This window comes from Lonchura striata, chromosome 8 (genome assembly GCF_050655825.1).
Source record: "Lonchura striata isolate lonStrDom1 chromosome 8, ASM5065582v1, whole genome shotgun sequence".
Lineage (NCBI taxonomy): Eukaryota > Metazoa > Chordata > Aves > Passeriformes > Estrildidae > Lonchura > Lonchura striata.
Window position 1 is genome coordinate 5,136,306 of NC_140710.1, and position 27,862 is coordinate 5,164,167.

The 27,862-nt window shown below is 54.2% G+C and overlaps 3 protein-coding genes across 8 annotated transcripts; 1 reads left to right on the plus strand and 2 right to left on the minus strand.

Moving 5' to 3' along the window:
• The first annotated feature begins 229 nt into the window (after nt 1-229).
• On the plus strand, nt 230-8,284 carry TTC4 (tetratricopeptide repeat domain 4). The gene is made up of 10 exons (XM_021542044.4): nt 230-346; nt 426-543; nt 938-1,099; nt 1,912-1,989; nt 2,758-2,882; nt 3,135-3,221; nt 4,110-4,324; nt 5,472-5,553; nt 6,615-6,697; nt 7,596-8,284. The coding sequence occupies exons 1-10, from the start codon at nt 254-256 to the stop codon at nt 7,693-7,695; spliced, it is 1,143 nt and encodes a 380-aa protein (XP_021397719.4). The 5' UTR covers nt 230-253; the 3' UTR covers nt 7,696-8,284.
• A 135-nt stretch (nt 8,285-8,419) lies between these two features.
• On the minus strand, nt 8,420-9,864 carry TMEM205 (transmembrane protein 205). The gene is made up of 3 exons (XM_021542055.4): nt 9,542-9,864; nt 9,288-9,451; nt 8,420-9,085 (listed from the first exon to the last, which is right to left on the minus strand). Exons 1-3 carry the CDS (start codon nt 9,669-9,671, stop codon nt 8,786-8,788), a joined length of 594 nt encoding a protein of 197 aa, XP_021397730.3. The 5' UTR covers nt 9,672-9,864; the 3' UTR covers nt 8,420-8,785.
• A 1,361-nt stretch (nt 9,865-11,225) lies between these two features.
• ACOT11 (acyl-CoA thioesterase 11) lies at nt 11,226-27,126 on the minus strand. Of its 6 annotated transcripts, none has more exons than XM_021541999.4 (18): nt 26,569-26,645; nt 22,441-22,516; nt 20,803-21,001; nt 19,892-19,961; nt 18,010-18,060; nt 16,924-16,984; nt 16,656-16,757; nt 16,279-16,414; nt 15,846-16,002; nt 15,427-15,546; nt 15,208-15,352; nt 14,261-14,316; nt 14,084-14,150; nt 13,924-14,007; nt 13,703-13,836; nt 13,294-13,425; nt 13,084-13,210; nt 11,226-12,995 (listed from the first exon to the last, which is right to left on the minus strand). In XM_021541999.4, exons 1-18 carry the CDS (start codon nt 26,589-26,591, stop codon nt 12,840-12,842), a joined length of 1,896 nt encoding a protein of 631 aa, XP_021397674.4. In that variant the 5' UTR covers nt 26,592-26,645; the 3' UTR covers nt 11,226-12,839. The 6 variants fall into 6 exon arrangements, with proteins under 6 accessions (XP_021397674.4, XP_085442339.1, XP_085442340.1 ...); XM_085586213.1 differs by lacking the exon at nt 26,569-26,645 and adding an exon at nt 22,717-22,862; XM_085586214.1 differs by lacking the exons at nt 22,441-22,516; nt 26,569-26,645 and adding an exon at nt 26,991-27,047.
• Nucleotides 27,127-27,862: the final 736 nt, after the last annotated feature.

The following is a 27,862-nucleotide window of genomic DNA, read 5'->3' on the forward strand; positions in this document are numbered from 1 at the left end:
GACTGGGTGGATGCCGGGGCCGGTGCCGGTGGGATGCCGGGGCGGGTCGGATGTCGGGACTGGTGGGATGTCGGGGTGGATGTTTGGACTGGGCGGGTGCCGTGCCGGTACCGGTGGGATGCTGGAGTGGATGTCGGGACTGGGCGGATGCCGGTACCGGTGCCGGGGCTCGTCGGAAGCAGCGGGGCCGGGCCTGAGGCGGCGGGGGCGGTCTCAGGCGGGGCCGGGCGGCGGCAGGAGGAGCAGCGGGAGCATGGCGGAGGCGGAGGCGGAGCGGGACGGCGTGTCCGGAGCCCCGGCGGCGCCGCGGTACCGGGGCGCGCTGAGCCCCGACACGTGGGAGCAGGTGAGGCGGCGGGGCCGGGCGCGGGGCCGGGCGGGCCGAGCCCGGGGCGCTGTGTGCGTGTCCGTCTGTCCGTCCCCAGGAGCTGGAGGCCATCCCCATGTTCATGAAGCGCTGCCCGGCCGAGATCGACGCGGCGCGGCAGCCCGAGCTCGCCTGCCTGCAGTCGCTGCTGTTCGACGAGGAGCGGAGCCCCGCAGGTGCGCCCGGTCCTGCCCTGCCCTGCCCGGTCCTGCCCTGCCTGTCCCTGCCCTGCCCTTCCCTGCCTGTCCCGGCCCTGCCCTGCCTGTCCCTGCCCTGCCTGTCCCTGCCCTGCCCTTCCCAGCCTGTCCCTGCCCTGCCCTGCCCTGCCCTGCCTGTCCCTGCCCTGCCCTGCCTGTCCCTGCCCTGCCTGTCCCTGCCTATCCGTGCCCAGCCTGTCCCTGCCCTGCCCATCCCTGCTCTGCCTGTCCCTGCCCTGCCCAGCCTGTCCCTGCCCTGCCCATCCCTGCCCTGCCTGTCCCTGCCCTGCCCTGCCCTGCCCTTCCCTGCCCTGCCTGTCCCTGCCCTGCCCTGCCTGTCCCTGCCCTGCCTGACCCCGCTGCATCCCCGCAGAGCTGGCCAGGATGTACAAGAACGAAGGGAACGAGTACTTCAAGGAGAAGGACTACGGCAGAGCGGCGGCCGCCTACTCGGAGGGGCTGCGGAGGCGCTGCGGGGACGCCGAGCTGGACGCGGTGCTGCTCACCAACCGGGCGGCCGCACATTTCCACTTGGGTAAGGGGCTCCGCGACCCACAGCTGCTTTGCCTCCCCGTTTGGGGTTTCCTTTTTGTTTGTTTTGGGTTTTGTGATGGCTTAGCTGTGAGCAGGAGGTGCCTTGAACCCTGAAGACCTGGCTCGCTTCAGGACATGGCTGCGTGCAGGGTTTGTTCTCTGCTCCTTCCAGCTGTTACCTGCTGCTCGAGCCTTGGCAAAACCAGGGGGTTTTAGAATCATAGACTAGTTTGGGTTGGAGGGGACCTTTAAAGGCCATCTGGTCCAACCCCTCTGCAAGGACCAGTGACATCTTCAACTAAACAAGTTTGTTCGGCCTGGCCTTGAATGTTTGCAGGGATGGGGCTCCTGCCATCTCTCTGGGCCACTTCTGCCACTCTGCCACTTCTGCCTCACCACTCTCATTGTAAAAAATTTCTTCCTTCTGTCTACTGCAAGTCTACCCTCATTTAGTTTAAAACCATTACTTGATGATCTTGGATGTATTTACCAGCCTTAATTATTCTGTGACTCTCTTACAGCTACCACCATCCTACCAACAGGAAAGGTGTTCTGGGCCTTTTAACGCTGCTGTGTGTTGCAGCAGGGAGGTGACCTGCTCACACCGTGTTATTTACCTCTCACCTGTGTGATTGACCCCTGCCCTTTCTCTTCTTGTTTTTAGTTTGCTCTTTTTTTATCCTCCTCTCACCTCGCTGTGATTGTAGGAACAGTGAGTTACAGGGTCTCTGCATAAACCCTTTTGTCACCTTGGTGTCTGGTTGGATTTTAAATACAAGTGAAGGGTTCTGAGCACTTTTACTTGCTTTGCAGGTAACTACCGCTCTGCTCTAAATGATGCCATCCAAGCCAAAAAGCTGAAGCCCACCCATCTCAAAGCCATCATAAGAGGTGAGAGTTAAAGCTGGTGTTGCTGCATGGAGCAGGAGTCCTTTTCAAACACTTGGCTGATGTTAACTTTACTGATTGTGCTGTTATTGTTACCAGCACTAAAACAGGCTGTTGTTACTTGTTGTCTTGTTTCCTTGCAAGTTTCTGGTGTGTAATAATTGTGTTTTTAAAGCTTAATTTACTGTGAGTGGGCATCATACTCTGTTTCTGGAGAGAATTAATTTCAGAATGGGAAAGCAGTTACTGAAAGAGATTTCTTCACTTGTTGTTGCTGTTTCTCCCCAAAAGAGAGCTCTGCCTTTTGCTTTGTATTTTCAATCAAAATACTCGTTCTTCATCTCCTATATCTATCAGAGGCACTGGACCCATTTCTATTGAGTACAGGATAACTTCTCCTGTTTTCCCCAATACTAGTTTTGAGATCTGTTCTTTTTTTCCCCACTGCATAGAAATCCCCCTTTTATTTTTCCTACCAAGACAAATACTGGAATGTTAATTACAATGATAAAATTTTGTTTGTAACAGACACTTTTAGCATAATTCTGCTGATTTCTGTGTCTAAGTGATGTAAGAACTGATGAAATACTTTAAATTTTCTTCTCAACTGACCTGCTGGAAGTTTCTGGTTGAATATGATCACAAAATAAAAAAAAGTTTAGTGCAGAAGCACCTAATGCTGTCTTTATAATCATCACTTTTATAGTTGTTGTACACTGACCCCAACACTGGAAAGTTACAATATTAAACTGACAATATTGATCCTTCCAGGAGCTCTCTGTCACATGGAGCTAAAGAATTTCATGGAAGCAATAGCATGGTGTGAGGAAGGCTTGCAGATAGACTCAGAAGAGAAAAAGCTTGTGGAAATGAGGGCTAAAGCTGACAAATTAAAGGTGAGGATGAAGGCAGACCTGCAGTGATTGTTTTTTTGGGGTCCTTGGAGGGAGGGTCTCCAAGGTCTCTGTGCAGTGTGGTGTCCCCAGGCATGTGCTGTGTGTTGGGATGTGCAGGGGAAGGAGCTGGAGGGGACCTTCCTGGGGACCCAAACTGATTTCTCCACCAGGGAAATTTCTCAATCAGGGAAGAGCAGTGATGGACACTGACCTGCTCTGTGTGACCTCGGTGCATCCTTTTCTTACCTGTAGCGAGTTCAGGAGAGGGATGCCAGGAAAGCAAAGGTGATGGAGAGCAAGGAGCAATGTCAGAAGGAAATTTTGCTTGCAGCAATAAAGGTGAGTCACTGAGAGGGGCTGGTTGTATGTGGTTTGGGGTTTTTTAAGGGCTCTCTCGTTTCTCTCTAGAAGTTGGTTCTCATACATCGGCTTTTGAGGAGCAAAAAAAAAATTGAGTTAAAACCATGATTCTCCAGGTCTGCATGGCTCTAGCCCCACCTCCCAGCTATCTGTATTTCAGGTACCAACTAATGCAAAATACAGACCCAGTGTTAGGAGATGGGCTGAGCTTTGTGAGTGCTCTGGCTGCTGGGCTGCAGCATCACATCAGCCCAGTGAACCTGGCTTTGTGTGCTGCCCACAGGCATTAATTCTGTGGAAGAATAGAAGATAACTGTTCAATAGGGTAGAGGAGGGAATCAGTCCTGGATCTTCTCCTTCCTCAGTGAAGGTTTATACTACATTAAAGTATTTGGGGCTCTTACATACAGTCAGATCTCTTCTGCTGTTTTCCTTTTTCCAAGGAAAAGAGTGAACTTTCTTCAGTTTCCTGAAAGAGCAGATGTTCTCAGGATCTGGTGTGTGTAGTTGCACCCTGTAGTGATGCCTGGCAGGCCACAGAGAAAAGGATTTTAGGTGCATCCCTTTCCACCTGTTTTTTCAGGCCCTTCTCTCCACCTGTGGGTTCCTCTGGATTCCCACCTCTCCTCATTTGTTTATGAGGAGTCTGGATATCTGGCTGAGCTTCTGAATTCTACTGGGAAGCCCAATGACCTGAGTCTGATACTGTGGGAAAGCTTTGGATGTCATGTTTAGGAGCTGACTCATTAACAAGAACAACATCATTTTGCCTTTTACTGGCTGCTAATTTTTTGTTCTTATTCTCCCCACCATAACTGTTGGGGATTTTTAGTTGGCTTTTTGGTCTTTTCCCTCCATCCCCTCCAGGAAAGAAATATCAAGCTGGTTCTTGAGCCTTCAGATGAAGAGGAGGAAGTGTCAGATGGCCTGGCTGAGCTATCCTTGGATGGGTTCCACTCTGGCAGTGCCACGGGGGCAAAGGTGCACTTAGATGCTGATGGCAACCTGAGCTGGCCTGTCCTCTTCCTGTACCCTGAGCACGAGCAGACAGATTTCACTGTGGCTTTCCATGAGAACTCCAGGTAAATGCACTGCCAGCAGCATTCTTGCATTGAGGAGGTGTTTGAGCAAATAGAACAGTGAAACACTGCCGTGCTGGTGGAGCAGTCCCAGATCTCTAATCACACAGCTGACCCTTCTTTTGAGCAGGAGGCTGCACTAGATGACCTCCTGAGGTCCTCTCCAACCTGAAATATTCTGTGATTTACCTAAATTTATGCTGCAGACAAAACACATTTAGCCAGGGTGACTGATGGGGCTTGCAGTGCGATTACTCAGACCAGTAATTAATTAGTGTGACCCATCCACACATGTGGATTTTAGAGATTCATTTAAGGTGCCTTTCTAGAGCCCTCCAAAAAAAGTTCAGAGCCCAGGAAAAAAAAAGTTACACGTAAAAATTGTGAAAAGCTTCTAAAGGGGACCTCTCATAACCAGCAGTGACCCCAAAGTTCTCAGGGCCTTCAGCAGGTCTGACTGAAGTGCTGCAGACCTGTCAGACTGGCAGTGACTGGCAAGCTCAGAATTTCACTCTCCTTGATGTTAACTTCAATTCCTTATCTTGTAGTGTTAAACAGACTTGTAACTTTTGTTTTTTGTAATTTGTAACTTTTTGTTTTGTTGGAAGACATATTCCTCAGATCCGTCAATAAGTTTAGGACTTAAAATTACAGTGCAGACAGGTTGGTAAATTTGAAGTACCTTCATGGTAGTGTTCAGTGTGCCTTTTTGTGAATAAAGGAAGTGGAAATGGATTTTTAGAGCAAACTAGCCTCCCAACACTCTCCAAGTACCAAAATTAAGAAGGCTTTGACACACAGACATATTCTCACCACTCTGATCTGGTGAAGCATGGGACTGTGTCAAAGGAAAATCCATTTTAGACAAAATGCAGGGTGTTTATTTAATATATTTTTCAGTGTGAAAATAGGAAATTAAAAATAATTTGTTGCATTGCTCATATTTGTGGCTAATAACCTGAGTTACAGGACCTTGGATTCATTGGGAAAATTATTTTTTTGAAGGGGAGGAACTGTTGGTGATCTAAACTTCCTTTCAAATCTGTTGTTTAATTTGCTAGTATCTTTTTGCCATCATTCAAATGCAAGTATACAAGTTACTGAAGCTGAGCTCTTTGTTTAAGCTGACCAAGTGTATTTTGTCTTTTAGGTTTATTGATCATTTAATGGTGATGTTTGCTGAGTTACCTCCTTGGGATTTAGAAAAAAAATACCTTCCCAACAATCTTGAGGTGAGAAGTTTGACTTTTCTTTAATTTCAGGGTTATTGTGTTGTGGTTTTTTTTTTATTTCTGGACTGAGAACATGCACAGCTCTGAGGGTATGAAAGTGTAGGCATCTGTTTAGTGTGCAGAGATGTGAAACAAGAAACCTCGCTTATGAACTCAAACACTGCCCACATGTGCTGACAGAAATCACTGACAAAAATGGGAGTTGTCTTCCACTTATATTGTATTTGACAGAAGGTATTTATAGATACTGCTTAGATTCCATCTTTGTAACAAAAATTAAGATTTAAATCATCGAACTGATAGGTGGCCTGGTTTTTTAATTGGATCGTGGAGTTGCTCAATACAAATAAGTGTTATTTTAAAAATACTTTATTTTCAGAACTAAGTGGAGTTACTTGAGCACATAATCAGATGAGTATGATATAGAGATGATGTATCTCTATTAACACTTTAGCAAAGGAGGGCTGTGAGGTGGTGCAGCAGGTTTTGAGAATTTTTCTGAAGTTGTACGCAGAAGGATAGGAATGTTTATTTTTAATTTTCCACTTCAGTGTCATCTGTGCCAGGCAGCAGCAGCAGCACAACCCTGTGTACAGTGAGCAGACAGGTGCAGAAGGACAGTGGCTGTGTACTTTTCTAGGTTAAATCCTATGTGTATTTACAGTCTAAGGCACCATTGGTCTAAGGACTTTAATCTCATAAATCAACTCTGTTTTGTTCAAATACCTCTAAACCCACTCAGTTTATCTCATAACATTGCTGCATTTCACCTGTTGAAATGCAGCCCTTAGATTTGGATTGATTGCTTGTAAAACATGAGAGCAACCTGTGTATTTTGCCTTCCTACTGGGAGAGCCTAAGCTGGTTTATACAGGGAAAACTTGGAATTCACACAAACCAATTTCTGCCTTGCTGAATTTTGCATCCAACAGTCGGGTCAAGCTACAGAGGTTTGATAAACCCCCAGCTGATAATGGTGTGCTGTTACTGGGCTTTCAGCAGCTTCGTGCTTTCCTTCATGTATCTTAGGCATTTAATAACCCCCTCATTTTTTTTTCCAGCTCTATTTTGAAGATGAAGAAAGAGAAGAAATGTATGAGGTGAACCCAGAACACACATTGCTACAAGTGCTGCAGCACAAAAGGTGAGGCTGTACCTGTCCATGTCCAGGGGAAAAAAAGTATGGGCTTTAAGTCCAGTTTGTTCTTAAATAACTCTTCTCTAACTTAATAGTCCTGCCTCTTGAAGGTATAAAGCTGCATGGATTTTGTGCCCAGTTTTAGTGACTTACATGTGTTTTCCTCCAAAAAATTAACAACTCTTTCCAGGACTGGATGGAGATGGGTAAGGGAGTTGGGCACAGCTGAGCAGCACAGAAGAGTTATTCCAGATCCCATCTACACAATACTAGTTTAAAAAAAAAAAAAAAAAAAAAAAAAAAAGAAGAAGAAAACCATGCAGCAGCCTCTAAAGAGATGTTGAAGGTTAACAATGCTCTCGCTGTTCATGCTGCTGCGTGAGCGGCCCTTGGCGCAGTGTGCAGCTCTGTTCTGCTCTGAAACTGCCTTTAAAGAGTTGTGCTGTTATTGAGAGAGAGGAATTTGCTGTTTGTGAAGCCAGAAAGTTCCTGTGCAGCCTGTGCTGTGGAGTTGCAGCGTTCTCGTAGCCGGCTGGAGCTGCTGCACGGCGCGGGGGGCTCGGTCTGTGCAGTGGGAGCGGGATCTCCGTCACTCCATAAAACTCAGCAGTGCCCATAGGCCCTCAGATTTCAGGCTGTAAGGGCAGCTGCAAAAGAACCCTCCTTCCAGAGGGAGAATAACAGCTGCCTTAATTAAAAGAAGCTGTTGGGAGAGGAGTTGATTCATAAAACACTCCTCCTCGGATGTGCTTAACCCTGGCTCCAAGAGGCTCTGCTAATCAGCACAAAATCTCATCACCAGCCTTTGGGAGGTCAGTCTTTATGGAGCTGGGCAGGAGTCACTTGCTTTGTAGGACACTGGGCCAGCTACAAGGAAGCCAAGGAGTCCTTTTAATCTTTGCAGGTATTTTGTAAAGGCCGGGACCCCAACAGTTTTGGTATTTGCCAAGCGTTCTCCTTTCTCTAAGAAATACTTCTCTGGCAAGAAAGTGCATCGACTGTAATGAGCAAGAAAGAAACAAGGAACCCTGTGCAAGAGGCTGCTGTTTGTTAGCCCAGCTCCAGGCTGCAGACTTCTGCTTGAACAAAAATACTTTGCACTCTTCAGGGGAGGAAAATAATCTTGGCACACAGGGAAACTTCCAGGGGAGCAGCACAGGAGAAGGAAGGGCTAACATGAGGGGATTATTTGTTTAAAAGGGAACCCAGCTGGCTTGCAGAAGGTCTCCTCTATGATAGGCTGCATGTGGTTTTGAAATAAACCTGAAGCAGTGCCAAACGCTGGCTGTGGTTGCAGTAACAGCAGCTGGGAATGTTCTGCCTTACCTGAGAAAATCACAGATTTGCTCGGAGGTGGGCTGTGGCTGCTGGGGTTCAGCAGCAGTGGCCTGGGGAGTACCTGCCTGTTGCTGCAGGGTGGATGCAGTCAGGTTCCTGCCTGGCACTCAGCAAGTGCTGTTCTGTCACTGCTTGGCTGTGCTGCTGGCCAGGCTACAGCAGAGCTCTTTGTTTGGAGCAGTGTTTGACTGACCCTTTTGATATCTCACTGAATGTCCTACAGAACCTGGAATAAACATGGCTATTTTAAGTAGACTGACTTCTGCCTAATGAATGAGACAACATTTTGTCTCACCTTGTGAAATACCAGAGAATGACAGACACTGATTGTAAACCCCAACGTAACACCCTTGTCCATTACATTAACTGGTACAGCCAACACGCAGGGTCTTCTGTATTAGTGTTTGGCTTTTAATTAGAAGTAATTCTCAATCTCTCATTTCTTTCTCTTCTGCAGGAATACACTGCAGCTTTAGACACAGCCAATGCACGGGGCATTAGAAACCTGTTCAGCCATAAAACACTCCTGCTTCCATCACAGAGCCTGGCTGCAGGCAGCTCTAGAGAAAACATTTCCATTTCACTGTTCCTAAATTTCTGCACCGTGCACAAACACAGCAAGAGTTATCTCCAGCCGAGGATGCTGCAGTTTAATGTCCAAAGCTGGGGCTTGCTTTACAGCGAGGCAGCAGGGGGTGGGCACTGTCCAGCTATCCCTGGCAGTGCCCTCAGAGGGCAGAGAGCTGGGCAGTGCCCTCAGAGGGCAGAGAGCTGGGCAGCCAGGTGCTGCAGGCTCAGCCCGTTGCACACGATGCACAGGAGGTTGCAGAGGGAGGACAGAGCGTGGTGGAGGGCGAAGCTCCGGGCCAGCTGCCTGTAGCTGGGGCTGGAGGCACGGAGCTGCCTGCGGGGCTCGCTGGCTGCCAGCCCCACCTCCTGCCCCAGCCCGTGGCTGCTCTCCACCAGCTGCAGCTCGGCCACCGTGTCGGAGGCGACCTGCCCGAACCACTGCGTGTTCAGCACGGAGGCGGCGATGCAGACGAGGAAGATGATGGTCTGCAGGGAGTGAAGCCCGCCGTGAGCGCCTCACTGCTGTGGTGGGTTACGTTTCTCCCCCAGGCCCCCTGGCTCACTGCAGTTTGGGTGCTTGTGGGTTTCTTTTAACCGTGCGTGGATCTCCATGGTCTGCAAGGCAGCCAGAGGAGCAGAGGAAGGGGTTTGGGCTTTGGCCAGCCCGTGTGAGGAAGGGGGAGGCTACCTGGGTCATGTTCTCCTTGCAGAGCCGCTCGCTGGGGTGGGACATGGCAAACAGGGTCAGGTTGAGGAAGGCGCAGGTGGAGCTGATGTGGAAGTAGTAGGGGAAGAGCTCCCGCTGGATGGAGCCGAAGGTGTGGCGAGGGAGGTGCCTGCTCATCACAAACCCTGCCAGGGGGAGAGCTAGTCAGTCCTGGGGCAAAGCCCCCTCCCCTGTGCCACCCCCCTGGGCAGAGAGCACAGCACAGCCCAACCTACCGGCCACGAAGGTCACCCAGACCTGCATCCCCCAGGAGGTGGAGAGGAAAAGCAGGTGCAGCAGTTTGATGGTGTTGGAGGGCCCCGTGTCACTTGCCACGGCGTCCTGGATGGGGACAGGTCCCTTCATGTCAGCCAGGTCACCCCGAATTCGGCGCTGAGCGGTGGCTGCTGCTGTCACCTTGCTGCTCGCAGGGCAAATGCTGTTCAGGTTCACAAAGCTGCTTACTCAGGAAAAGCTCTGGAGCTGGCACAGCCCCGTTCAGCCTCACTACCACACACCCGACCGGGCTGCAAACCCACTGTTCAATCCCCTCTATCTCAGGGCAGGGCTCTGCGTCAGCACCTGGGAACCAGATGGTTGGGGTGGACTTTTGGCAAAGTCCAGCCAACGCCCCACTGACCCCTGGCAGCAGGAACAAGCAGAAAGTCAATAAAAAGGGGAAGAGAAAAGCTGTGACACATTCACCTGCCCACGCTGTGGCCATCAAAGAGGCCTCTTGGCCAGGGGGAAGCCCTCTTGATTAAAAACAGCATCAGCTTCTGCACTTTAACCAAAAGCCTGGAGCCTCAAAGGAGCAGGGGGGCTCCCGGGCTCTGCTGCCCCAGACCCTGCACAAGAGCTTGGGCAGTGGGTGGAAGGAGGTTTGGAAGGAGTTGCCTGATCCACTGCAAGGAGCCCTCTGAAAATTAATTAAAACAAAGCTTCTGGGAGTAGCCCATCAATACTGCTGCCTGCAGAATTCCTCCTCCTCCTCCTCCTCCCCTCGGCTGGTTGCCTCGGGGCATGAATTACAGCAGGGCTGGCCTTGAGAGACACTGCTGTCTAATTCTATCCTGCTCTGGCAAAGCAGATAAATATGCCCTGTATTGTGATATATTAGCTCCATGTATTTATTTAGGCATCCATAAAAGCAGGTCCTTAAACCTTCTCATGATGGCAGCACACCAGAGAAGGTGCCCACATCCAACCTGGAGTGCTGGCCTGTAAATCCCCAGCTGTATTCATGGCCTTTCCCAAAAGCTTCTTGGTGGTTTTGGGATTTTTCCATCCTCCAGCAGCCCTGGATGGCAGAGGCCCAGGGAAGACAGCCGTGGTTCTTAGGTGGGGCCTTGTTCCCTGCATCATCCTGGGCAGGAAGGCAGTGGGGGCTCTGCCAGCAGCCAGCACAGAGCCCTGCTGCTCCCAAGGTCCCAGATCTGCCTCTCCAAATGCTTTGCCTCCATGCAGGAATCAGCAGCCGAGAGCTCCAAGGTGTTTTCTTGCAAAGCTGCAGGCTGGAAGGTTGCTCAGAGCAGGGGGTAACTCCCTTCTTTTTTTAAGGAGATTAAGAAAAATGGTAATTGATTGCTGAATTGGTCCTTTAGTGGTGCATTTGATGGGGAGGGCAAAGAAAGGGCTCTGGGAAAGGCTGGTAGGGACCAGCAGGTCCCTCCTTCTCTGTGGGATGAGGCAGTGGAGCTCCAGGTTTGCTCCAAGCTGCCCAGTCCTGCTGCCCATGCCCCCGAGGGCCAGCAGCTGCTGTAGGGCTGCAGTTTTCTTCCAGAAGCACAAAGCACACGGGGCTCTGCCGTGCCCCCAGGTCACTCCTGCTCCATCACCCTGCATCCCTGGGGACCCAGCCAGGCTGGAGCCAGGGCTGGCCCGGGCCTCCCAGCAGGAAAAAGCACAATACTTGAGGAGGAGAGGTCAGTTAAAGTTTAATGTTCAGGCAAATACATCATCCCCTCCACTTAATCAAGCAGCAGCAATTCCTAAGGTAAGTAGAAAGGATGGCTCCAAAAGATGGCTCTCATCCCAGTGATAAAAAGGCAGGATTGCTCTGAGTTTTGGGAGATAAAAGGGCTCTATAAAAATTGAGTGTTTGGACTATGTTCAGCATAAGATGGCTTTATCTTTTGGAGGTCAGGGCCCAGCCATGCCAGGTCTTGAGATGTTTATGATGGGAGATAGAGCAGAGATTAGGGGTTGATGGCCACAGCCAGCCCAGGGGTGGGAGCCACTGGCTGGTGGCCACAGGGGAGGGGCAGGAGCTCCTTCTGCTTATAAATTGGGTGGGGAATTTGGGTGGCAAAGGGACTGGGTACTGCAGAGGGACACCTGGGGTCCTGGAAAAGATTCTGTGGTCATTTCTGGAACCCCATGGCCTCACCTCACCCCAAGGATGGCATTACCATCCCTTGCTCATGGTTAAGCTCTACAAAACCCATCCTTGGGGTTAAGCACAGGGCTCTGCAGACAGAGGCAAAGGCACAGCTGGCACTTGTAAAAGCTGCTGTGCCCAAAGCTCTGCGTGCCTGAGGGCTTCCAGAAACCTCAATGCCATCAGAAAACCTCTGGCTGTGTGACCCAGGAAAGCCAAGGAGGGGGCTCTCCACAGGCCTGTGGCTGAGGGCAGATGTCCCCTGGGCTGTGCCTGATGAGTACCACTTCCACTGTGACCCCTGCTTCATTCTGGTGCCTTTCCCAGAGCATCGCAGACTTAGGGGAGCAAGGTTTGGCTCTCAAGGTGTTGGTGCATCCAGCAGAGGAGGACAAGGAGGGCAGTCCCAGACATGAGAGCAACACCTCCAGACAGTCCCCAGAAGCCACTTGCATGGAACACCACCCCTTTCCTGCAGCACATTCCTGCCTCAAAGGACCCCACCTCCACCTGAGCCCCAGGTGACCTGGGGGTTCAGGATCCTTCTCCAAGCTCACCACACAGCAAGCCCCTGGAGCAGACACGCACCCAGAGCAGATATGGATGTTTGTCCTTTCAAAACACTTTTATTCCTGCTCCTTCCACAGCCCCATGGGGTGGGATTTCAGCCCAGGAGGAGCAGGGGCTGTTTGCCAGCCCTGCACAGGAAAAGGAGCAGCACTGGGGAGAGGGGGATGTTCCACCAGCCACCCCTACACCAGGGAGGGGTACAGCACCCACCCTACATCACTGCCCCCTTTCTCCCTTTGCTGCCTCAAAAGGAACCAGTGAGATGCCCAACTGAGAACTAGTGAAAAAAATAATCTGGATTGGGAATATTTTGGATCATACAAAGATTCAAGTAGCATTAAGTGAACTAGAAAACCAAGTCCTGTACATCATCTTATAAAATGTCTAAATAAAATTTAAAAAAAGAAAGAAGAAAAGGTATGACACATCAGTGCAAGGGATGAGGTGGTAATGCCCCTCCACCCCAACCCCTGTGACCAAAGCCCTCAGGGAGGCAGGGTCTGGGTGCCACCATGCCACATTCCCTTCCACCACAGAAGCGTCCCCTCATCTGTCTGTCCATCTGTCAGCAGGGGACCGTGGCTCTAGAAGTCCTGCAGCCGTGAGATCAGGTCCTCCTTATTCTTCAGCAGGAACTTCTCACAGGCTTCGAAGGTGGAGCAGATGTCGGAGGACAGCCCCGCCACGTTGGTGGTGACGTAGGTGAGGTACCCCGGCATGGCCTGGTTGTAATAAGCCACCTGCGAGGCACAGGACAAGGTCAGCAGGGGCACAGGGGAGGGAGGAGCCTCCCCCACGGGCTGTGGGATCACAGCCACAGCATCCCACCTTGCTCATCTCCTCTGACTCTGGCCAAATGCAGAACCCGGAGCAGAGCGTCTCCCCGCGCGTGAACTGCTCTCTGGCAGGGTGGGTGGGCAGCGTCACCGACCGAAAGGCCACCACGTAGGGGTCCCTGGGGACGGGAGAGCCCGGTGAGCTGGCACAGGGAGCAGGGATCAGCGATGGCAGGGAGCAGGGGTCGGGCTGGACACTCACCCCTTGCTGCAGGGCTTCCGCCGGGACGCCAGGATAACGAAGTCCTGCGGTTTGTTCTCGTTCCGGAGCTTCTGGCTCACCACGTGGTAGATCATGTCGTCGTCATCGACCTTCTGCACGAGCTCAGCACTCCTGTAAGGGAAGGGGACCGGTCACAGGAACCCTGCTGTGCCCCTGAATCTGGGCCTTAGACATTTACACCCCACCACCAGACCCAAAATATTTGGGGGGACCTTAAATAGATGTTTGCTCCAGCAAAGCGCAGCCATCAGCCCAGATGGAGCCAGGACAGGGCCACACAGTGAGGGGTCTCTGGGAGCAAGCAAGGCGACACACTGGCTCCCAAGGATGCTGAACCACAAGGCTTAAACATGGGGGTGTGATTTTTGGGGAGGCCTGCAGCACTCACACGTAGTGGCTGTCCCACTCGTGCCGGCGCCGCAGGTTGGAGAGCAGGGAGAAGGCTCGGCTGGCCGGGATGCAGACGGACATCTCGATGCGGAAGGACAGGAACTTGTCCTCCTCCAGCGTGTACATCCTCACCTGGGGCAGCACAGGGCACAGCTGGGACCTGTTCCCACTGGGATTGCCCACGTTTGGGGCTGAGGGAGCAGGGACAGGGTTTAGTACCTTTTCCTTTTCTCTGGCGAGTGCCCAGTTCGCTTTGGCCACGAGCATCTTCAGTGCAGAGACGTTGTTGTAGCTCAGATAAACCTGGGGCAGGGGCAGCACGTCAGGGGGAGCAGGAGGAGGAGCAGGAGGCAGCAGCTCCCACGGGGGATGATCCTACCTTGTTGCTTTGGTCCCAGGGCACGGAGAGCGGCACCTCAGTCTGTTTGCAGGAGACGACGTATTTTCTGCAGCCAAGGAACAGCTTCCCTTATGAGGGGACACAAACCACCCCCAGACTGTTCCCCGCCCTTTCCTCCTGCCTCCATCCCCACATCCCACTCGTTTTGCTGCTTACCGGTCCAGACGAATTTTTTTCCTAGCACTGGCTTCTCTGTACCTCCTTTCTCCATCCTGATAAATGGGAAAAGGCAACTCAGTTAACAGGAAAATGAGAATGGAAAAAAAAAAAAACACTCGTTTTTGGGAGCAGGAGCAACATTCAGCAGGGAAGGGCTGGAAGGTGAAGCCCCCTTGCTTGTCAGCTGCCATCCTGGCCACACTGTAGTGATGGTCAGTGATTAACTGTGAGTTATTTCAGCACTGCCACCATGCTCTGATCAAGTGATGGGCACTGGCACATTAGGGAAAACCCTTGTTGTGGCTGCAAACCTGAACAAAGCCCCTGAAACAAAAATGGTGAACCCTAGCACCTGCAAATGTCCTCTCCTGGGAAAATAAAAGAAAAAAAAGCAGCTTATTTTGAAGAAAGTGCTAGTGTGGTGTTTTAAGTGGGTGAGAGGAGGTTTCAGGGGGCCTGACTTTGGCCATGAGATGATCTCCATCAGAGTGGGAGATCCTAGTTTTAAGGCATCAAAAAAAATCAGGGAGCTGGACAAGGATCAGCCCAGGAGAAGCTGAGACACATGAGTGTTTGCCTTGCTACTGTGCTCATGCGACAGACATTCCTAAATATTTGGATCCCAGCAAATTATGGATTAGGATGCTTTGAAAGGTACAAAACAACCTCAACATTCCTTCCCCTAAATTCTAGAAAAGATGAGCTGGAATTTGCAGGCAATACTCTGCTAAGCCTTGCATGGCTAACACGTCTCCATATCTGTGCAGGCGAGTGGTTTATTTTATCAGTTATCCCGAGCAACCCATTTCATTCACTTGCTATTGAGCAATTGCATTTCCATCATCACAAAACTGCCTTTGTTTTGCTGCGAATCCAAGAGCTGGGGGCCGAGTGGGATTGCTGGGGGTCCCGTGCCACCAGGCTGGGCAGAAACCAGTCCTTACCCCTGGCTCGGGTGCCAGCATGGGCAGCGTGCGGGGATGCCCCTCCTGGTCCAGCACCACGAAGGTCATGAAGGCGCTGTTGATGTGCCTGCGGCTGACGGACATCTCCTGGCCATAGGCCTCGGCGCTGACCCCCACCTCCATGCTGCCAGAAAGAAGGGATGAGGGAGCAGAGGGCGGCGGGGAGGGCGGGAAGGGCACCCCCACCCTGGCACCCACCTGTTTTTGAAGGCGTTGTTGACGATGGCTTTGAGCACCAGGCGGTCCCCAACTTGCGACGGTCCCCGAAAGTGGAACATCTCGATGGCCCTCAGCGTGGGGTGGGCGTGGCACAGCCGGCTGTGGGGACACGTGTTACCCCCACATCGTGGCAGCCCCGGGTACCCACCCCGACCCAGCCAGAGACAAGGAGACCCCGAAAAACATCACCCCTAAATCCCAATGGCCAAAGCCAGCCGTAGTAAGGAGCAATGAGCCAATTGCAGTGAGTGTGAACCCCCTGTGCAGTGTCACCCAAGAGTGACACGCTGGACACCATCCCTTTGGAGGGTCCCTGCAGTCCAGCTGTGGCCAGACCCAGCCACACGTGTCCCCTCCAGGCATGTCACTCCCTGACCCCAACTCCCTTGTCGGGTCACCTGGCTGCGATGGTGGCCACGTTCTCCATCCACGCCATGATCTGCCCACCAAAGGTGTTGCCCTGGTGGTTGGCGTGTGGAGGCAGCACCAGCTCCACACTTTCCACCCGCGTCCGTTCCGCCGGCACCGCCCCGCTGCCATCCCGCGTCTCCAGCTCTGCCACAGGGGATAACAGGGTTCAGTGAGTTGGACGGCCAGTAGGACCCCTCACCCAACACCCCACCAGCTCCTGTTCCTCTCCCCACAGCCCTTTGGGCACCAACAGCCCAAACCTCCAGGGAGTCTGGGATGGTGGGGCTGATCCCTACCCCGCCGTGGCCAGGGCATTCCCAAACCTCCATGTGGTGATCACCACCAGCATCCTGCTGAGGAAATGGGATGTCCCCAGCTATGTCAGGGCTATTTGGAAGCCCGGGCAGGGGGGCACGGTACCGGTTTCCTGGGGGCTGCTGGTGAGAAGGTCCTTGAGGGTGTCCTTGTGGACCAGGCGCATGCGGCGGCGCTCGGCGGCGATGCTGTACTCGATCTTCTCCTCCTCTGTCTGCGGGCTCAGCGGCTTCAGCCGCACCTGCAGAGGGATGGGGCAGGGTGCAGACCCGCTGGGGACGAGCAGCAGCAGTGAGCAGCTGCCCCCCATGCCCAGCATGGGGCCAGGAGCCACCCACCATGCATCCCCCAAGCACGGGACAGGGGATCACCCGTGAAAAGCAGCAGTTGTGCGATGGAAAGCTGAGCCCAGCCCAGCCTCACAGAGGCCATTTCCTTACTGCCTCTGTGTAGAGTCCCCCCGGCCACCAGCCACTGCTCACCTTGCTGCCCAAGGGGCCCTGTGCCACGAAGGTGGCGTACGCCTTGCAGATGCTGCAGTGCTTCCCGCTGCACAGGTCCTCGTAGCTCACCTGGATGCCCACCTGGGAGAGGGCACAGCACCCCTGAGAGCTCTGCTCCCCAGGAACCCACATCCCACCACACACCCCTGGCCAGAGCCAGCCAAAAGGGATTAAAGCTGGGAATTGTGGGAGGATCTGGGGATTTGGCCATGTGGCTGTGAGGACAGGGGCAGGGGCACACACCAACCTCCATGCTGGAGTTAAAGGCTCGGTTCACTTTGGCTTTGATGTTGACAACTTGCCCGACACTGAAAAACAGGAAGAGGAGAAAGGAAAGGTTACTGGGGGACAACAGCAACCGAGCTGCTCCCTCTGAGGTGCCACGGCATTCCAGCTCACTGCCCGCTGTGGTGAGGCTTCCTGGGACTGTGGGACATGCCAGATGGCCAGCAGGACACGGGGACAGCCACCCCCGAGACATGAGAGCAGTGAGATGTCACCCCTGAGCAGCTGTGTGCCAGTGGGTCCCCAGGTCTGGGGTGCTGCCAGGACACCCGAGGGGGGCAGAGGTGCCCCAGGCTTGCTTGGCACCCCTGCCCATGTAGGCATGCACGTTCCTGCCAGAGCAAACGGCTCCTCCAGCCTTGCATCCACTGTCCTGCACAACTGGACCAGCCACGGGGCCTCCCCACAAGCAATGGGTACCTTGGGGTGCTGGGAGATGGCAGGAGGCAGTGCCCAGCCAGGGGCATTTTGCACCATCTCTTAAATTAAAGATCTGCTGGCAGCAAACTGCTGCTCTCCTCTGTGCCTTCAGCAGGCTTCAGACTACACACACAGGCAACTCTGCAGCCTGAGCCACTACAGACTGGTACCCATGGAATGTGCAAATTAAAATTTTTAGTTCCACCAGCAGCAGTCTTTACCAAATACATTTTTAAATCATGAATGCTCCTCATTCCCCAAAAGAGGCCAGTGCTAGAAAGCTCAGTGGAAAAATAAACCCTGTAACCAGCACTTCTCAAAACCAGAAGAGAGAGAGTGTGCTTTGACACCAGATTTTTCCCCCGTGCCCTCACACGTGACTTCAGGCTCCAAAGGAGCTCTGTAAATGGCACTCTGCACGTTGGCTCTGGCTGCAGCAGGAGTGGCAGGACCTGGTGCCTCTGGCCGTCCCCCAGCACGGACCCCGGGCTGGTGACGTGCCAAAAACGTTAGCAGGGTTACGTGAGCAGCTCTGTTCACATGCCATGCCTCGTCAGTGGGGTTAAGGCTCCCAACTCACGGCAGCACTGGGCTAGGCTGGCTGCTCTAGGGCCAAACACGTCCGTACCCGACACCGCTCCTCCCGTCCCGCTGCCCAGCAGGGCTTACAGGCGGCTGGCTGGGGCAAAAAGAGAAAGCAAATGTGGGGAGAGGGTTAGAGGCAATGGAAGCAGCCAGATGGATGCTCTGGATGGGCTGGTGGCGAGGGGCATGCAAGGGCAAGGGGCCAGGCAGGCAGACTGGCAGCCCCACGTGTCTATATATAGCCCCAAAAACATTTTATCTTCTCTGTCGTTATCAAACAGTAGAAGCCAGTGCCATAAATGCCACACAAAGCCCCACTCAAGGGTACGTGTGATCCTCCCTGAGGCTGCACTTCCACACTGCAGGGCGGAGGGGTGGGGACAATCTGCTGCCCAGACAGTGAGTTTTAAGCCAGTGAAAATTTGGGGTCTCCCCCACGCCCTCAAGCACCCACAGCTCCTCCCTGCCTCTCCCCGGCAGAGCAAGGGTGGCAGAAGGCACAAACAGCCAGGCAAGGAGATCTGACACAAAACTCCTCCACCTTCCAACAGCTCTGCAGGAAATCCCTGCCAGGCCCCTTGCTCGGAGCCTTAAGCTGGACCACAGCAAGTGGGATCTGAGCCAGGAGCAGCACAAATGCCCTGCCCCCTTGGAGCAGTGCCCAGCTCAACTCCGAGGAGGCACAAATGTTTTCCAGGGCTTGATGTGATGCTGTGGAGTGGGCTTGGGGCTGTTCTTCCCTGCTCCTGAAAGCCACGGGGAAAAGCTGGCTCAGGAGCAGAGTATGAACCCCAGTGATGCCATCTCTGCCAGCAGGAGGTGGCACCATGGCTGCACCACATCCCCACACTGTGGATTTCTCGCGGAGATGGGCACCTCATATGGGAGGGCAAAAGTGTGAGTTCAGCATTTCCTGGGAATGACAGTAAAACCCAAAAGTGAGTCAGACTTTTCTGTGCCAAACAAATCAGCTGATAGCCAGGGACCCCAGTGCCAACCCTGGGTACCCACAGTGGTGCCTGCTCCAGCAGGCAGACTTGCACAGCAGGGAGTGGCTGGACAGTATGGATCCTATACTGCATGGATCCTATACTGTGTGGATCCTATATGGCAAGGCAGGAACTGCTGGGCAGCATGGATCCTATATTGCAAAGATCCTATACGGAATGGCAAACCCTCAGGGAGCCCCCTGGCATGGTATCCAGGTGGGAACAGACAGGCACAGGGGGTCTGGGGGCTCTCAGAGATGAGTAAAGGTGGGTGGCAGTACCTGGGCTTACTGGGGGTACAAAAGGAGGAGACTACTTCAAGAATGTTGGGTGGGAATGCTCTTAGTACTGGGAGCCTGTGGAGGATGAGGGCAGAACCCTGGGAGGGTTTTTGTCCCCTCAGGTCAGGAGAAACATTGTCCCCTGAAACATGACATCCCAATGGCTGCATGAATCAGAGGGGGCAGCTCTGTGGGGCAGCACCCAGGGGATGCCAGGACCAGCCTGGGATGGAATTTTGAATTTTGGCAGGGCAATGCCCAGCCTGATGCATCTCACAAAGCCGGGAGCGCCCGCTGGGTGGGTGAGCCCCACCGCGCCTCTGCCACCCACACGGCCGCTCCAGAGGCACGATCTGCAAGATTCCAGCTTTCCAGAGCACTAAATCAGAGCTGCCTCCTGAACAAAGCCAGGGAGGAGCTGGCGTTGGGGGAAATACCGGGAAGCCAAGGCAGCAGGAGCTCCCCGGGTGACCAGACAGCAGATAGAGCAGTCTGCCCGCAGCCCTGCGGGGAGACCGAGCCTCAGTCCCTGGCTGCCCTGTGAGCCTGGCACTGCCACCACACCTCCTCCTCTCCCAGGCAGAGCGAGCTGCTCCCTGCTCCAGCCCCAGCCCACACTGCAGCCGGCAGATGGGAAAAACCCCCGAGTATTTACCTAATGGTGTGCTCAAAATAGATGTCATCCATGGAAGCTGTGACGCACGGGCAGCCAGCATGTCTCTCGGCTGGAAAGGAAAAACAAACTGCATCAGCAACTTCAGCAACGTGCTGAGGGTGCGAGGGCCACGAGGGCTCCTCTGCCCCAGGCTGGTGACACCAGTGACACCCAGCCAGGGTCCCTTTCCCTGCTGATGCCCATTGCTGCGCTTGCAGCGAACCAGAGTGAGATCTGGGGCTTCTCCACCCACGGCAGCACAGGTTTGCAGATGTTTAAAGGTTTGGAGGGTGTGCTGGTATTTGCCTTCCTTCCATGAGTTTGTAGCTGTGGAGATGCACCAGCAGCTGATTCCATCTCCCCATACACAGCGACTATTTCAAAGCCACTCTGCCGGCACCGCTTTCCCTTGGGACTCCAGGAACCTCAGACTGAAAAACTGCTCTGGGAACCTCATCCAACTGCAGAATTGCACCCATTTCTCTGTCAAAACCTCCCCATGCTTGGTTAAGCTGGCGAGCTCCATTGCTTCCTGCTGAGTGGAGGAGCTCAGCCCACTCTGGATGCTGCTGGTATGCCAGGGATGCCACCAGCCTGCTCTTCCCGTGCCCTGCACACCAGGCAAGGAAAAGGGCAGCATTAAAGAGGAAGCAGGCACGGATTTTGATCTGTCCCCAAGCCAGCATGAATGCTGCAGTGCACGTCTCCTCCCCTTCTTGTCCTGCTCCTGTTTGCTCTTTAATTACTCAGCAAAATGGCATGACGTGGGTCCCCAGCTGGCGTCACTCCGAGGTACGCACGGCGCTGGACTGCCAGGGATGCTGCTGATGAGCTGGCTCCTGTGGATCCTGCCTGGTGCCTTCCCTGGCAGCCCGGCAGGACCAGGGCTCCAGAGGGAGAGGATGGCTTACCCGAGAGGCAGGCGGCCGTGTCCATCCACTTGAGCAGCTGGCCGGTGCTGAGCTCGCCGCGGTGGTTGGTGTGGCAGGGCAGCACCAGCTGGCTCATCTGCACCTCGGTGGGGTTGCGGGCAGCCGAGGGGCTCGCCATGGCCCCCCCAGCCTCCTCCTGCTCCCCTGGCTCCCGGGCACGGGGTGGAGAGGTCGAGCCCTGTGGGACACAAAAAGCACCGTTTCACCCGAATGGGAAGCAAATCTCCTGAGAGAACAGGGACCCCACACAGAGCTGGGAGAACTCCGGCCCTGCACACCCCTGGACACCACCAAACCCATCCAGCCCTTGCCAAAGATAAGGTGCCCGCAGCCAAAAGGGAAAAGATCCCTCTAAAAAATGCTCCATAGGGGTTTACTCCAGGTTTTCAGGCCATTTATCACCTAATCCTACTGCTCCCTCCCAAAAACCACAAAAATTCCTCCCAAAGTTAATCACTCTTCTGAGAAGTAATTTTTCTCCTTGACAGCTTAATTTTTAGGGTGCTGCAGCACAGGGTGGGTTTGCTGTCTGGGGCTGGACAGTGCTCCACACCTTCCACCAACACCCCCCCCTTCACCAAAGGAAGCACTGGAAGATATGTTGTACAAGCAGCAGAGGAGGAGCATCCTCAGTTTGGGGTTGTTTGGGCAGTAAAATATGTTTCCTTGCTGGCTTGTCCATTTGCTGGGCACAGAGCAGCTCCCCTGGCACCCCAGGGGGAAGCAGGGTGGGAGAGAGAGGAGGCTGAGGTGGTGCTGGCAGGGAAAAATAGCTGATGAGAGATGTCAAGTGAGTCGTGTTACACAAAGGGTGAACTCAGTTAGCCTGGTGAGTAACTGAGGAGACACGAGGATCTGTCGGGGCTTTGTCAGAGCCCTTCCTTCCGCTTTCTGCTCCCACTGCAGCTCCTGCTCTCAGCACTTGTTGCAGGAGTCCCACTGCAGCAGCTTCCCTGCCCTTTGCTTTGCCTGCATTCTTTAAAGATGGGGTTATGCTGAAAATGAAGCTTTCCCGACTACCCTGAGCTCACTGCCTCTCAGAATAGCATTTTTCTCCAGCGGGTCTAACCTCTGTTTCCATAGCTACTGGTACACGACATCCCGGGAACGGCACAAACGTCGCCTCAGCAGAGACGGCAGCGGGAGCACCGATGGCAAAGCTCCCCCATCCCACAGTGGCACCGACCCCCGGCCACCAGAGCCCCTCCAGAAGCCTCCAAACCCCCGTGTGAACCTCCCGGGCTGCTTCCCAGCACGCAGAAGCGCCTCCACAAGTAGCACAGAGCTATTTTGGGAAGCCAGCAGGCTCTGGGGTATGAGCCAGCAATGCAAAGAGCTCCAAAGCCGCGAGCAGACAGCCTGGCCCGGGATGCCGCCGGTCATTTTCCCCACGTCCGACAGTTCTGAGCTTTGGGGGAGAAGCTGCTGGCCGTGCTGACCCTGGGTACCCTGCGGTGGCCAGCATGAGGCCGGGGAGGTGATGGGGAGGGAATGTGTTGGGAGAAGATGCAGCCAGGTTTGGTGCAGCTCCTGGCACAGGGTGGCATCAGCACAGCCTGGGTTAGTAGCTGGCGGCACAACGGGAGCCATGGGTTAGTTGCACGGCACGAAGGGTACCTGGAGGCCATTGCAACAGAAGCTCAAGATGTCTTCAGAGACTATAATATTCCCCTTGACCATTTTTAAGAGACACCTGGAAAGGAGCAGAGTGGCTCTGGTTACGGCAGAACCAGCAGAGACGGGGGTGGCTGCTTCCCAGCAGGAACAAGGCAGTGAATGTGGCGTGTTGTCACACCCTGTCCCCACATCCCATGCTGACATCCCTCCCACACCACTGACCCCTCACCAACACCTATCAGGGGGCTGTCAGAGCTGAAAGGGAGAAGGGCAGACCTGGGGCAGGTGCGTGCCATTCCGTGGGGGTCAGGTCCCACGCTCACCAGCCCGGATGAAAGAGTCCCAGCTATTCTGGGGAGCTGGACCAAGGGCACGTTGCAGGGCCATGGCTAACTCCTCAGTCAGTGATGCCGTGCCAGTGTTGCTACATGTGACAGAGGACTGTGCCTTGAAGCTCCCCTGGCCGGAGCTGTGACACCGCTGCAGTCACAAGACAGCCGGGAGCGTATTTTTGGCAGCAGGCAGGGCTGAGGCTGCCGTGGGTGGTACTGGGGGCAGCAAATGGGAAGCACCCGACTCCAGCAGTGCTGCTGTGCCCTGCTCCAGTCCCTCTGCCTGCGAAGCCCTGGCATTCCACAAGGGCATTGTGTGTCCTTGGGTGCCTGCAGGCCCCCAGGCCATGTGCACGGTGACTGTGTCCAAGCTGGACATTGTGGTGACATTGCAAGGAAAGGCAGTGTGGGAGCTGCAGCAAAAAAAAAAACGTGGAAGAGGCTTCATATTTGCTTTTAAACACAACACTGCCAGGCCCTTGGCATACCCCCAGCTTCCCAGCACACATCCCTCTCCCATGCAGCTAAAACCAGGCTGCTGGAGGCAGCAGCTCTTTTCCCAGTATATGGGATTGACTGATTTTGGCAAGAGGTTAAAAAAGTGGAAGCTGTAGATTTGCTTCCTGCACCATCAGGAGCTGGGCTGTCACACGGAGTGCACCCAATGTGGTCAGTACAAAACAAGACACAAACAGGAGCCTCTCACAGCCTCCCACCCCTGCCCCAGCAGCACCAGGTTTTGCTTTCCACAGCCCCACGACCTTTTCCCTAGCCCCATGACCTCTCCAGGTGTGTTATTGAGGTTTGAGAGCTTCCTGATGGCTCAGCTGCCCTCGCAAGAGCCGGTGCAAGAGTTACTGTCCTGTTCAGCAAGATGGGTTTGATGCCCAATTGCAGGCACAAGGCGGTGGTGGCAGCTGGGGGTGGTCCTGTGACACCCCACAGCCCCAGCCAACAGCTCCAGAGGGACATTCCTTGGAAACCCAAACCTGCTGCTGGCTCGGCAATCGTGTCACCTTGTACCCTGGGTTGCATTAGCAGGAGGGGGAAAAATACCCAGAGGTGTCTGCTTTGCATCATCCCTCTGCTATTTCCCTGGCAGCCCCAGCCCACGCTCCCAGCCTGGGGAAGGGGAGCGCCCCGAGACCCAGAACCATCCAGCCAGTGGGCATTTATGGAGTATTTGTTATCGAAACCAAGCCAGCAAGTGTCTGTCCTCATTAAAATCTTCAGCCTCACTCAGCTGTCACATTTTTAAAGCTGTTGACTGAGGCAGCCTTTGGGTCACCATGGCAACGGGATGCAGTACCCAGGCGATGATGCTCTTACTCTGTCACCCCTCGAGTGACCCACTTCTACCCAAAAAAAAAGAAAAAAAGTTTGCATTAGAAAAAAAAATCCCTTCCAGCAGAATATTTTTCTTGCCTCCTGCCACGTTCACTTCCTGTGCTGCCGAAGGCATGAGGAGCCCACAGGACAATCCAGGGAAGACACAGAGAGGAAAACCCACCAACAACCCCGCAAATATTGGGGAGAGGGATCCCACAGTTCTCCAATACCCTGGCAGAGGGGTGTCCAACAGCAGCAAAACACCCACATGATGCTCCAGGGAATGCTTCTGCTGTGAAATTCAGCACAACCTCTTCAGAAATCACCAGGGGACCACCGCTGTGCACAAGACCCCATTGCAAGCCCCGTGGGTGCCACAGCTCCCCAGGATGATGCTGGGCAGAGATGCAGGAGAACAGTTGTTCCCCCAAATCCTTGAGCCCACTGACAGCAGGGTGTTTGCTTCTGCCACCCCCAAGACACTGGATAAAAGGGAGAGACAAGGGTGAAACTGGGGTGGAGGTCCCAAGTGCTGGGCTTTGGGGAGGGTCTGGGCAGAGCAGGGCAGCCTCACACCTTGAGCTAGCCCCTCAGAGCTCTCTCACCACCCCACTGCCACCTCTCAAATACCTAATCCCCATTTTCCCTCACCTGGCTGTCTCCTACACCCACCCCAGCCCCTCGGTGTAACCTGACCCCTCCCTGGAAATATTTCTAGAAAAAAGGGGGGAGATGGTGGGGAAGAAAGCAGCAACAATGAAGTTCTCATGGCAGATTATTGGTGTATAATTGAGCAATATCCATGGTAACAAGCAAATCTGTATGCGTTAAAAAATTACCCTGACCTACTTTGGGAAATTCTGCCATCTCGACGGGGCAGTGAGGGCTGTCCATCCCCCGAGACCCAGCCTGCCAGTCCCACTGCCAGCAGTGACAAAGCCCTGGTGCAAGCAGCATTGGAGATGCCCAGCACAGCTCAGCCCCATCACCCCGTGCCCATCGGGATGGAGCAGGGTCCCCAGCATGAGAGCTGCTGCTCAGGATGTGACCCCGCTGGGACAAGAGGAACTGAATTGCCAGGTCACAGCACGGTGAGGAAACACAGCTCCCTGCAGTGGGTCTCAGTGAGACCTCAGGAGGGTGGCCAGCCCAGAAGAAAGGCCAGGACACACTGCGATGGGTATTTTTGGGACCACACACCATGTTCCCTTAGAGTTCGTGGAGCAAAGCAAGGCATGGGGCCAGGAAAGTGCAAACCAAGGGTCAAAGGCAAGAGTGGGACACAGGAGGACTCCTCCTACAAGGGGCTGATGGTTTTCCAGCCATCAGCCTCGGGAAAGCATCACTCAGTATGAGCACAGTGGGAACACCTCCAGCACCCTCACACCCCTCTCCACCACAGGGTGAAGCATCCCCAGCCCCACCATGCCCACAGCCCCATCCATACCCCTGCCCGAGTGCTCTTTGCAGCTCCCATGAGGCTCCCAGGAAGGCTGGTGCTGATCTGCCAGTACAGGAGCGAAGTCCCCCAGGGAGTGTCCCAGGGGACAAAGGTCTGGGTCCAGGGCAGGGGGAGAACAGAGCCATGTATCACCCCAGTATAGCTGTAAACACCACCAGGCCCAAAATTCACACTCGTGGGGACACCCAACAGCACCGCCCAGCCCAGGCACGTTTGCTCTGCCACCCAAGGCGTTCCCAGGGAGGAGACTGCCATAACATCAACACCACCACGTTTCAGACCACCACAGCCAAGCCCACCAAGCTGGAAACCACCATAGTGGCAACCAAGCTGGTGCAAAGGTCTACACCCTGGTGGTCTTAACTGTGTGGTGGCCACAATGGGGGTCACCACGGCTGAGACCACTGAGTAGGAAACACCCAGGTGAACACCATGGTGATGTGGTGGTCCCCACCGTGGTAGTCACCATGGCCAAGACCACCTCATTTAGGGCTACTGGGGTGGAGACCACCAGAGAATCGTGCCACCCACACTGCCCCCACCAGCTCCAGCACATCATCATCCCTCTGCCCTCCCCATGCTGCCACCATTCCAGGCAGCCCTGTGCCCATGCTTCCCAAATATCCGCCCCTACTTTTAAGTGAAAAGAAGCTCAAGCCAAAGCCCCCAGCACTCCTCCTGTCACACTCAGAAAGACCTGGGGGGGTTTGGCGTCCCCAGCTCCCGCCCGCTGTCCCCGCTGCAGCCGGAGGATGCCACGTCCCCACGGACAAGTCCGACCACGATGGAGCGGCAGCACAGCTCGCTGCAAACCCCAAAGGCAAGAAAGCATCCCCCGGGTGAGCAGGGGGGTCACACGGGGCTTTCACCCCACATCTTCCGCCTGGAAGAGCCGCCCAGCGCCCATGCATGCCAGGACGAGCCGGGAGTGGAAATCTCGCAGCAGCTCCCGCTCACCCAGCCCTGGGGTTCCCCCCGCGATCCCCAGCTCCCCTCAGCCCTCACCTCAGCCAGAAGAAGCTGAGCATTTGCGGGAGGTGTTGAGGCGACGGCTGGCTCGGAGGAGAAGCGCACGGACACCTGCGGGCGTCGAGGCCGGGCTGGCGCGGAGCCGCGGGACGGGGCAGCGCACACCCCCTCCCGCTTCCTCTAACGTGCTCATGCACAACTTTTCTTAAGGTAGCGCCTGGCAGATCTGCGCCAGCCTGGGAAACGCTCGGGAGCTTGGCTCTGGGTGCGGCGGGGAATGTGCCGGGCTGGCTGCGGAGCCGGGGAGAGCGGCGGGGGCGCCGAGCGCTGCCAGCAGCTCTGCGAGCGGGGAGATGCTGCTCCCTCCATCCCTCCCCAGGGAGCGGCTCCTGGGGCGAGCTCCCCTCCCCAGCCCCCTCTTCATCCTCTTCTGCCCCCACCACCTCAGTTAAACTTACCTGAAAATATCAGTATTTTCCCCAGAGCCGCAGGTACCGTCACCAAGCTCACTGTCCGGAAAAGCTCGGCAAACTTCTCCAAAGCCAATCCAATCCACACAGATACTCCCTGGCCCTGCTGCCTTTGAAGTACCTCTGAGAGGGTTTGTCACAAACCCCCTTTTTTCCCCTCTCTCTCTTTTTCTTTGTCTTCTTTTTCTTTTTTTTTTTTTTAACAAGGAAATAAAATGCAAATTGCCATGTCACCGCATTAATGACAGTTTGGTTTAGTGGAGATGTTGTTCTATTTGTATTTGATTTACACACTTTTACAAGTCGCTCTTGGTTATCAACCTACATGAGCTTGATCAAAGCTCTTGGCAGGCACTGGCAGCACAAGTATTGCCACTGGAAAGCCAACAGAGAAATAATTAAGCAGTTTCAACAGGAAATAAAGCCCCACTCTTTTTTTTTTTTTTTTTTTTTTTTTTTTTTTGTAAATAATAACAAAGCACTGAAATAGGGCAAAAGCCCCTGCCTCAGCCACCTAAATTTTAGGCTGGTTGTGGAAAACGTTCATTAAAATCCTAGATGCAGGCAGAGGAGAGGTGGGACACCGGGATACCTCTGGAAAGGCTGGGCCGGGCAGGGGTGGAGATGGGGCCCAGCTGGGGGTGATGGCCCCTGAGGGGTTTGGAGTCTTTGGGGGATGGAGGAAGGCTGCATTGCACCAGGTGATTGATCTGATTATGGGGATGGGGATTCTCTCTGGAAGAAGATTGTTGCCTGAGGACTTTAACCCCGCTGAGCATTCACTGCTCAGCTACTTGGATAAAATCTGCATTCTTCATTCCAAGAGCAGGAACAGAGAGGCCCTTCCACCCTGCATAGCC